Source organism: Borostomias antarcticus (genome assembly GCF_949987555.1).
Source record: "Borostomias antarcticus genome assembly, chromosome: 19".
Taxonomy (NCBI): Eukaryota; Metazoa; Chordata; class Actinopteri; order Stomiiformes; family Stomiidae; genus Borostomias; species Borostomias antarcticus.
Genome location: NC_140252.1, coordinates 16,516,476 through 16,528,297, shown reverse-complemented (window position 1 = coordinate 16,528,297; position 11,822 = coordinate 16,516,476). Strand labels below are relative to the sequence as shown.

The following is an 11,822-nucleotide window of genomic DNA, read 5'->3' as shown; positions in this document are numbered from 1 at the left end:
CAGTACATTGGCCGTTGTTTAACGTGATCCAGATTGAATAATACCAAATTCGTGGACTCACATGCCCACACAATTATCCGAACAATACAACAAACATGGAGAACATTCGATCCGTAGCGAGTTGAGTGTTTCATTGTGGAGCCAGATGATCTTTGGAGCGCGCCGCTGCGTGCGTCAGAGAGAGTTTGTCTCAGGTCCCTCTAGCAGTTTGCCTGGTCAGACTAGCAGGTTGAGAGGACGCCAAGCAGCATTGTGTGGGAGTGACTCAGGCAGCGCGTTGACATTGGGCCTTGGTGAAAAAGAAACAGTGTGTGGGCTGTCATAGTGGAAGAACACAGGAAACGGAGAAGAATGCACCGACGCGCACACAGGCACGCACACGCACAAACACACACACGCACGCCGATCACGCAGACACACACACACACGCAGACACACGCTCACTCACGCGCACACACACACACACACATGCTCACACACACACATACACAGACACAGCACACACACACTCACTCTCTCTCACACACACACACACACACACACACACTTAGGCTATTTATAGACAATCATCAGTTCCATCAAGATAGGATATAGTCACTCTTCTGATTAGCATACAAAATGAAATGGACATGCCTCGGTTGGTTGACAGGAGACACAGCTGATAGGAGTCAAAGGGATAGAAAGGGAACAGCCTCTGTGTGTGTGTGTGTGTGTGTGTGTGTGTGTGTGTGTGTGTGTGTGTGTGTGTGTGTGTGCACGCGTGGGTGTGTGTTTGTGCATGCATGATTTCACCAAGTATTTGAGACTGATAGCGCTCATCTGAACTATTGATGGCTGATAGGAAGTGTGTGTGTGTGTGTGTGTGTGTGTGTGTGTGTGTGTGTGTGTGTGTGTGCGTGTGTGTGTGCGTGTGCGTGTGCGTGTGCTGAAGCCTATCTACTGTGTGTGTAATATGAGTGTATGTGGGAGGGATGGTAATTTTCCATACAGACAGAGATGAGATGTAAGATGGCAACAGTCTGCACAGTATTTGAATGTCTGGTTTGTGTAGTGTTTGAATGTCTGGTCTGTGTAGTGTTTGAATGTCTGGTCTGTGTAGTGTTTGAATGTCTGGTCTGTGTAGTGTTTGAATGTCTGGTCTGTGTAGTGTTTCAGTGACACCCATTTACCCCTGGTCCCAAACTGCCACAGGTAGCACAGGGTTTCCATCTGCTTCAATAGATGAATGTGGAAAGAAGTCACTTCACAATACCAAAGTAAGTTGCTAATCTGTGTATGGTAAGTATTAGACATTGGACCTTGTGCCCTCACATTCTCTCTCTCTCTCTCTCTCTCTCTCTCTCTCTCTCCCAACACAGTTGACGCAGCCAAGGTTTAACGAGCAAAAAGTGGTTCTTCCGCTGACAAATGCTCTTGTAAAATGGTCTTTTTCGTTATTATCACCAGAGGGCTATAAACAAAATGTTAATTAAAAAAAGGTTTGCACCCCTGGTAAACTGTGACTGTGTTTATGTGAGTGTGTGTGCGTGTGTGTGTCTGTAGGTGTTTGTGTACTGTGTGTGTGTGTACTGTGTGTGAGTGTGTGTGTGTGTGTGTGTGTGTGTGTGTACTGTGTGTGAGTGTGTGTGTGTGTACTGTGTGTGAGTGTGTGTGTGTGTATGTGTATGTGTGTGTGTGTTCTGTTCTGTATCAGGCCACCCTCCCAAAAAGACACATTTTTGAATTTGCAAACTCAAAAGAACTTTGCACTGCGTCGAGCCTTTGTTCTCCGTAGACGCTAGCAGAGAACGTCAGCGTGTCTAAAGCTCGGTAAGCCTCTGTGTTGTAGCGCAGGCAGCTGCGTCCATCATTAGCAAGCTGTGGTTTCTCCCGTGACATAGAATTCTCCTCACCACAAATCTCTCGCGCGTTACAACATGGGCCCCGTGCTGACACGCGCCAACTTTACCCTGACTAAGCGCTTTCTTATCTTCCTCTCTGAGGAGGTAGCCGCCTCATGAGGAAGTTAGTCAGAGATAAACAGAAGCGAAGGGAGAGAAAAAAGAGATCATGAAAAAATGCCAAAGGCACCTTTTTTGTTTAAAGTTTGCAGTTTGCCCGCATGGCAGTCGGTAGCTGCAGGCCGAAATCCATGGACATACCAGGGTCATCAACAGCGACGGCAACTAAAATGAAATTGCTTCCTGTCCTTAAGTAACCTTGTGGTCAGACTGCTGGAGAGGCACATCGGAGGCCCCTGTGTTTCAGTCAAGCAGACCCGCATCAGCAGTTCCCGGCTGCACCATCAATCACATGGTCTATGCAGGCTGTAACATACAGAATCATTCAGACCGTTCTTTTGAGATGGCCTCTGTGAGGAGAGGACCTTCGGCGGGGAGGGCAAGAGGTTGAGGCAGATTGATGGACGTGTAGTACAGACACTGTAGGCTTGGAGAGAGCGAGAGAGAGAGAGGGGGTTGGGGGAGGGATCAGAGCGAGAGAATTAGATACTGTACGGACATATGAGCGATGGGGGTTTAAGCCCTGTTGTCCTGGCGTCCGAGTCGGAACGGTGATGGAGGAGGGAGAGAGACGTAAGCGTGATCTCTCTCTCTTTCTCTCTCATGCTCGCACACACACACACACACACACACACACACACACACTGCTCTTGGTCAGAGGTGGTACCGGTTGCCAGGGCAACGCGCCGTCTTCAAGGAGGACGGTGCTCGCAAATCAAACCATTCATTCCGGTGACGCGTCAATAACTGTGACGTGTGCGTGTGTGTGTGCGTGCGTGCGTACATGTAGGAGTGTGTGTGTGGGAGTGTGTGTGCATGTGACTGGCGGAAGTAGTCTCATTTCTCTCTCCCTGCTCTCCCTCATTGACGGCATTCCTGAGAAACACAGACCTACCGTCTGTCTGTAGCAGCCTCCAACGCTCACCATGGCAGTGCCAACCGTCCTGCCCGTATGCTTCCCCCCCTCCCTTAGTGACAATGAAATCACAGAGACCATCCCACTCCTCCCATTGGCTGGCGAGCAGCATGGTGATGCCCTCTGATTGGGCGTGCCCAGTAAGCGCTCCCGACCAATCGGCTTTGCTGTATCCAAGAGACTGAAGCATGTAGGGCTATTTAAATCCAACCAGGGAGATACAGGATTGCTCAGATGTACATATCCCTTTGGAGAAAACGAAAGAAGGTGTGGGGTAGGGGTGGGGGTGGTGGTGGGGGGGTCTGAGGGGACGAATGTGCAAATCCAGACAGAGCTGAGCCGACCGCTGCTGTTCAAAGGTGTCGAACCGTCTTCAGGGGTTAAAGTGACCTGGAGCGAAGCGTGAGTTGACTTTATCGTGCCGTGCCAATTGCTTTCTACATTATGACTCCATCCCGAGTTTGTTCATTTCACGAATATTGATAAATGTCTACCGGTGTATTTTGCTTGCATTCACAACATTCCCGCTTTGCTTGCGTACACAACATTCATGCTTGCTTTGCCTCAGATGAAGCCGTTGCAGGGAGCGGAGACTTTACGGTGAAATCATGTGGACAGATGAACTGAAGCTGGAGGTCTTTTTTTCAGTACAACTGTGTCAGTGGGCAACTGGGAGTTGTTTTTTTATGGTGAACCAGGAGCAAGAATGTGGTAGGAAAGCAGTGGAGCCAGGTAACACTGCAAAACTCAACAAAAAACGGGTGAAGGCAACGTAAGTCGGCGGCCATTTTGTGCCTCTTTTATATTAAATAACGTCACACTTTCACAGACCACAAAATGGCGGACAAATATTTTCCCGCCAGGGCAGCCATGACAGTTTTCGCCGAGATTTATTTATTCACGTATAACTTGTGCCGCAACGATGAGGTACATAGCCTACTATTCTGAATTCCTGTAACTGTGTGACTCTAACACATGAATAAAGAACTTACAATACTGTACATGTTCCACATTCCGTCATCATTGCCTGTGTATACTGTATATGCTATAGTCCTAATCGCATCTCTACCTACATGTCATGGTATAGTCATCAGCTTACGCTGGTGTAGGGAAAAAAATTACATTGGAGTCGCACAGAGTCGCCATGTGTGCCTTTAAGGTGACGGAGAAGGGAGAGGTGACATTATAGCAACGGCCGTTGCCACCTGACCCTAACCATGACAACACAGACAAGGGAACAACAAAAGGTACCAGTTCATGAGAGGGGGAGACTACTGTATGTTCTCTGCTGGGGTTATTTACACTGCATAAACCTTGAATGCTAGTAAAGGGCTATAAACAAAATGTTAATTAAAAAATGTTTGTACCCATGGTAAACTGTGACTGTGTTTATGTGAGTGAGTGTGTGCTTTTGTGTGTGTGCCTTTGTGTGTGTGTGTGTGTGTGCGTGTGTGTACACTGTGTGTCTGTGTGTGTGTTCTGTGTGTGCGTGTGTGTGTGTATGTGTGTGTGTGTGTGTGTTCTGTGTGTGCGTGTGTGTGTTCTGTCGTGTGTGTGTGTGTGTGTGTATGTGTGTGTGTGTAGCATTTCTGTCTCCAGTCAAGCCACCTGTGTTTTAGTGCTTAATTATGAGCTTAAGTGTCAGCAGCGGCTTTATGTGCTGTAAGAATGGAGAGAGAGGCGAGTGATTCATGGGGCTCTGGCGCATTAATGCTGATTTTTCATTTGGCCAGCGGTCTATCAGGAATTAGGGCACTAAAGACTGATCAACTGAAAAAGACTATGTGCCGTTTCAGCAAAAAACCCGGGCTATGTTTTATTACTGTTATCCGTTCTTGGCAATTTAATAAAGGGAACGTAATGTAATATCCGCGTGTGGATAGGATGGGTTGAAATGAAGTAGGCTATAGCTGTGCTGCAGGGGTTGAGTAGCCTATTTGGCGAGACATAAGGCAAATACAACTACCACAAATAAGGGGAATAAGCTGTAAGCCTTAGGCTACCAATGTGACGTGTAGTTGTCAGGAAACTACCAAGGCAAGCAGAGAGATTTCACCTGAAACTGGTGTGCCTGAGCAGTGAGCGCCGCTGTTCCTATCATGGCCCACCGGGAAGACTGATGCCGGTGATGCTCGTGCATATCATAAGCTCGTGCCAGTGAGGCTCGGGCGCGTGCCAGTGAGGCTCGGGCGCGTGCCCGAGTCATCCTTCCAGTCGCAACTTGTAGATAGCTAATGAAGCTATGCTATCTCAGACATGCATCACTTGCAGCCAGGTGTCGACACCTTTTGCATACGGACATTTTATTTTATATTTTTGACACTGAATGAATAGTCATGCCTTTATCGCCACGACGTGGTAAGTCCGTGTTCAGAACATACCGCTATATTAGTAACATAGCTCACTAGATAATGGTTAGCCAGCTAGCTACCATCTCTTTCAATGAAGGCTGGCTACACCTCTTTCAGTGAAGTTATGGTGCGTTCGTTTGTGGTCGGAGGTGGCAAGTCGCAAGTGGCAAAATACCTACCTCCGACCTGTGTGCATTCGAGCTATATACCATTATATCAGTTACCTAGTTATATCTAGTGCATTCGAGCAACTGGGGGCTGAGAAACATATCCGAATTTGCGACGAGGAAGTGCGAGTTCATGCGGCGTTTTATTTAATCATTCCTAGTAGCAAGTCGCAATTTGCCACCTCCCAGTTATAAACGAATGCACCATTAGTGCTAGTTAGTTCTAAACATAACTTAGTGTCGTTTTTTCACCACTGTATGCAGAGTTGTTAACGGCTGAAACTGGTTAATGAATGTCCAGACTTGAGTTTTGCGTGTGTGCCTGCCTGCACACAGCCCCCAACCTTCAGGACCAGTGTGTGCAGCCGAATGTTAAACTTCCAACAGTCTAACAACAACTGACAACTTTATGTTATGTTGTCGGTTGGCGTTGGTTGGGGCAGTTTCGCAGTGTTTTACTCTCGTCTCTCTACTTTGTTGTCAAAGCCGCGGGACTGCTTTTCCGCTGTGCTAGGTTACCATGGTGACTGAGCGTGAACGCGCAGGTTTCCTCGTTCACGTTGAAAGGCGTCCATAGAGGTCTCTATGCAAGAGGTCTATGCAGTTCAGCGAGTGAGGCTGTTGCATTATATACCTCCCCCCCAGGCACACACGCACACACACACACACACACACACACACACACACACACACACACACACACACACACACACACACACACACACACAGTTTTAATTTTGTTTCAGTTTTCATCGTATTTGCTGTTTGGCATTGAAAATGGTCTGAGACATTTGTATGAATACTTGTATTTTTCAATGCTAAAGTAGAATGACAGAAGCAAAATAGAGCACACCTTGCTTGAGCTTCTCGATTTTGATATTGTAATTAATGCATTTGGCTAAATTATATAAATAATATCAACATTATCTAGACTTGGCTGAATGTTCACAGTAATGTTCCCAATTCTTTATCCCCAGCTAGGCCTTCTGTATGTTTTCATTCTCCTCAATGATGCCCACGGACCTCTCTCAGCTGTGAAGTCAAACCCCTTCGCCTCGCGTCTTACCCGGCTTTGACCGCCGACCTTCTCAAGATGGCGTCGTTGGAACGGAAGCGCGACGACAAGCCCGACCTCTTCGCCCTGGCCCTCGGCGGCCAGAGGAAGACCAGCGCGGAGATCGTCAGCGAGGCCAGACAGTCGCTCCGGACCCTGCCCGCCCAGCGACCCTTCACCCCCAGGGACGGCCACAGGCAGCTGTTCGGGGAGAGCTCTGGCCGCGTGGGCCGGCCTTCGTCCACGTTCAGGTTGGGGCCCCATCTTTTCTTGTCTTTACCACGTTACAAGCTGTGGTGTGAGGTAACTGATGCGTGTCATGTCCTAGTACAGCCTACGTATTTAATAAGCCCCGCCCCCCCTCATCCCCTTCAGCCTCTACGCTCGGAACTTTGAAGCGCCAGACTCCAGGCCAGGTTCCGGAATCCGCCTCTCTCCTCTAGATCATGTACGTTTGAAAACCACTTTCTTTCCTACAAACTGTCTACATTTCTCACGTACTGTACAGTACTGTATACTACAGTTATAGACCTAGGTGATATTTTACATACTGTACTCTCACACACACACACACACACACACACAATGATGTTTGCGGCCTGTGCCCGTCGATGATGGCGGCATTGTTTTTGCGGGACTTCGTTTACCTGTTTGGGCGTTTGCAGAAGCCCAGGTGGCCGGTGGGCCAGGATGACGAGGAGCCGGGCGGCGGCCCCAGAACTCTCCCCAAACCCCCCCCTGATGCCCCGGACCTGAGGAGAGGGGCGGCGGGGGGGAGGGCACGCCTCCTCAGAGCCGGGTCCCTGACCGCTCTGCCACCGCAAGCGCGACCCACAGAGGGTAAGGAAGGAGGGGGCTTAGAGGGTTTCTGTAGGATGAGTGTGTCAGGCGAGTCACACTGAAATGTATTGAAAGATATGAAGGGAGAGGGAGAGAGAGACGTGGACACTGTAGGCTCACATTATGCGAGGGGAAGGGGACAGAGAGAGGAGTGGATATAACCAAAACATGAACAGGTTATTATTGTAAGGAAATTGCTGCATGCGATGCCTGTCATTTTATTATTAAATCATCCACCCGGGCAGGGCTCTGGAGCGCCTGCTCTCCCGAGGGGAAATGAATGGAGTCATTCACCGGCTGACATTATACCTGATTTACATCCTCTGTGGGGTGGTTTGGGTGAAAAAACGTCAATTACCGCTGCTGTTTTGAATGGAAAATGACTATTGCCTCCTCCTCCCGCGCCATTGCCCGCTGTGGTCGTGTTCTGTATTAGCACTGTTCAGGGCGAAGCTAAGATGACAGGTATATTTATGGAGGATTATTAGCTTTTCATTAGTTTCCATTTCGAGCTCAGAAGCTGGAGAGGTATTAGGTTAAATGCATGTTTTCATACATATAAGTGCATGATCTAATGCACTTGAATGTAGCGTAGTTTCACAATGCATGCTTTGTTTGCTTTACAAAATTTAACTTGGTAAATAAACGATGCAAAGTCACAGCACCACCTTCCTCTCCTGTGTTTTCCCGGTGTGCGCGTGTCAGCGAGGGAGAGCGAGGGCCCCGACTCCGGCCCCGAGCCGAGGGAGCCAGCGTCCGGCGGGGGCGACTGGGGACCCCCCAGGACCGACACCACGGGGGAGGGGAAGGAGAGGGCCCCGACCGGGCCCCCCAGGCCGGCCCCGCGCAGAACCAACAGTGAAAGGCAGGCTCTTTCCCTATTATCGACCTGTCTTTATGTAATTTCTTCACCTTTATCTCTGTCACCCCCTCCCCTCTCTCTTTCTCTATTTTTCTACCTCTCCTATTACACTCACCTCTCCACCTCTCACTCTTTTCTCCCACCCCCTCTCTTTTTTGCGGAGATGACAGTAATACAAAGAGTGTAGATTTAATGGCACACAAAGGTTTCCATGGCGGCCATTACCTCATGTGTTGAATTGTACCTCCTATTCTTGCTTTTAGCCAACATGTCACTTTTCTAGACTAATCCTGCCTGATTCTTTTTTGGGGAGGGGGGCGGGCGGGGGAGGGGGGGGGGGGGCACTCTTTGTCGTACCTTCAGTGTCAGATTCAAGGACTCCCCCAGCAGCAGTAGTGAATTCCCCGTTTCTCACCCTTGCTTCAGTTCTTTAATTGTGCAGATTGGCTCTGCGAGTATAATGAGGTTATTTCATGAATCTTCTCTCTCGAGTGGGGTTTCAGTCTCTTGGTGGTGGAAGAGCAGCGCGGAAAATATGTGCAAAAAATAACACTTACTGTTGTGTATCTGTATCTGGCAACACGGTTACAGAATAATAGAAATGATACTAAAAACGAGAAACGTACACTAAATCTAATAGACAGCAGCTGGTCATCCTTTAATATGATGTACACCAGTAGCGGTCTCTATGTTTTAGTACCTTTCACTCGCCTTTACCGATATATGACCTCTCACCTCACCTGACGCTGAGACCTTCAGCCCGGTTTCAAACTCCTTCATATATCCTCAGCCGCTCTGCCATTGGACAATCAACCCCTTGGCCAGTCTCATTAGCCAATGAAACGGCCTCCATTAGTCACCGCCAGTACCTGTCAGCCTGTCACGCCTCCGCAGCCAACACAGGCTAGAAACCACCTCTTTTTTTCTGCCGACCTCATCAGCCGTGTGTCGTAGAGGCATAACTCTGGTCTCCAGGATGGGGGGGGGCGGGGGGCGGGGGGCAAGGGGCGGGCTGTCATTAAAATCCATCCTCCTATCGATTGGCTGGCACAGAGAGGGGAGAATGGCCATAAAACACTTTTACAGGAAGTCCAGGCCAGTGGCCACTGGCAAGTCTCCGCCCCCCCCCCCTCCGTCTACCCCACACACTAATCCAGTTAGGACAGGATAGATGTTAGACAACATCCAATTTCTCTGGAAAGTCCCACTAAATCTAAACGCTGGCTCTGTGTGTGTGTGGCTGCAGACAGAGAGTCAATGGGCTCCGCTTGCGTCAAACTTGAGGTGGCTGAAAGTTCAGCGCCGCTGTGCTCAGTTGGAGATGGATTCCTGATTACTAGTCGTCTATAGCTTCTAGGAGGGATAAAGAGTGAAGAGAGAGAGAGAAACAGCCTGCCAGGTTAACGTAGAGAGCTGGAGGAGAGATAAATGAAGAGAGAGAGAGAGTCTGGAGAGATTAGACATCCACTCGTTCTTTTTCTCCAATAAGTCCGGGCTTTAAAGCTCCAAATGGTTCTCTATTAGATCTGGGTGCCCATCTGGGCAAGGCTGGCAGGGCTGTCTGTTGTGACCGCTGCTCCTTCTGCCGGCCACTGTGCCCGTGCAGGCCCAAGACAGGGATGAGGTCATGTCTGGGGAGAATGCACCATCACACAAAGAGCCCTTATTATCAGGCTCGTAATCCTATCACACACGCAGACCCGGACCCCCGTCTCTGACATCCAGAGGAGCGAAGCCTTGGCCTCAGTCCGGGACGCATCTCGGAAGCGGGGCCACGGCTCACTGCTGCTACCTAGCCCTAAAACACACACACACCTACACACACACACACACACACGCACACACGCACACACACACACACACACAACTAAACACACACACAAACACACACACCTAGACACAAACATACAGACACACACACACACACACCTAGACACAAACACACACACACACACACACACACCTAGACAAAATCACACACACACACACACACACCTAGACACAAACACACACACATAGTCATAAACAAACACTCTCTCTCTCTCTCTCTCTCTCTCTCTCTCTCTCTCACACACACACACACACACACACACACACACACACACACACAGAAACCGATAACAGCACAGTACTGTGAGTAGAACCTTCAGCTTTCCGAAACTTTAGTTCACGCTATCGATTTGTAGCCCTGAAAGATGATGCAACTTTCAGAATACTTACAGCAAGACTGTGTTTGTCCCTCTTACCTACTGTAACACCAGACTACTACAGTACTATAGCATTTCAACCTTGTGTTCAACCATTTCAAGTTCAAGACTTCTGCAATGCCTGCTGAAGGCAAGATACAGCACTTCCTGTAAGGTGACAGGGGGTGTTATTGACAGTGCTTTAAGTGCATGTAACTGGTGAGCTTGTGGTGGGAGCTCACAGTGACAGAGCACGAACGGCCGTGAACCAGGCCGACCACAAACCCCAGGTCTCACTTCCTGCCTGTTGCCAACTGCACTGTGAGAGACGCAAACACACACACACACACTTAGACACACACACAATGTACACAGACAGTCCAGTATGCATGCAGGAATAGCAACACAATAAGTAGCTTTGGCTTTCTGAACATCTGCTACAACAGGGGGACACCTAGTGGCAGCCGGTGGAAGTGAATGTACTTCATAAGGGTGTCTGCAGTCACTGGTTCTGTCTTCTGTTCTGTTCTGTTCTGTCTGCCAAACATTCAAACTGTTTCTCTCACTAAAGACCTGCCGGAAGGTTCTAGAAATGTGTACACATCAACAAAGGCATTTGAGCCGGATCCAGCTCTTAATACCTGACCCAGAATGAATCAGACGCAGACCAACGCAAGTCAGAGAGAAGAGGAATTGCGGCTGACTTCCCCGTGTTTATGTGTGTGTGTGTGTGTGTGTGTGTCTCTCTCTCTACGCAACCCCAGTGGGACGAGCTGTCGTCTCGCCAGCGTTTACTCATCCAGCAGACCAGCTGAGGAGAGGGCGGCCACCACAACAGGTTTGTCCTGATTCATTAACTCCCGCCGTGTATCTCTTAATTGTGTATTTCTTAACTGTGTATCTCTTAAGTGTGCATATCTAATCTAACCACGTATCTCTGACTGCCTTCCCCTCCACACCCCGTGTGTCATGTGTTGCTCTGAGTTGAGCTCCGCCTACTTCTGAGCTCTCCATCGATGAGCTTTAAGCTTAATTCATACTCGGTCGACAAGCGTCGTACGCTAAACGTCTGTCGACAGAAAAAAAAATGTCGACCGACATTTAGCATTTAGACTTCAGCGACGTGTCTGATCACCTCCACGGTAACTTGCAGACGCGTGGCTGATTGATCCACGGCAACGAATGCACCTTTTATCCAGCTATCCAATCACAGTTGTGCGACGAAAGTGACGGCGTCTGCGACATTAGAAAGTTTGGTGGTTGCAAGACACCCCTGTCCAAACCTACACAAAAAAGGGTCGACGGTGACTTCATTTCTGTCTGTCGACACTTTCAAAAGTGCAGTACGACGAAGTATAAATTGGCCTTTAACCTCGCTGACCCACTCGCCAGCTGATCGACGCCATCACTTGAATCAAAGCCACGGCCAGACCGCCACCCATAGGA

General features: G+C 49.0%; 1 protein-coding gene across 1 annotated transcript in view; it reads left to right on the top strand.

Annotated features, from left to right (window-relative positions):
• Positions 1-6,527: 6,527 nt before the first annotated feature.
• Positions 6,528-11,822, top strand: part of armc2 (armadillo repeat containing 2) — a gene marked incomplete at both ends in the record, with an annotated part of 20,598 nt that continues 15,303 nt past the window's right edge. Inside the window, 4 exons of the mRNA XM_084454031.1 lie at positions 6,528-6,739; positions 6,864-6,936; positions 7,154-7,328; positions 8,034-8,186. Coding sequence (XP_084310157.1) covers positions 6,528-6,739; positions 6,864-6,936; positions 7,154-7,328; positions 8,034-8,186 — 613 coding nt within the window. The remainder of the gene's footprint in view (positions 6,740-6,863; positions 6,937-7,153; positions 7,329-8,033; positions 8,187-11,822) is intronic.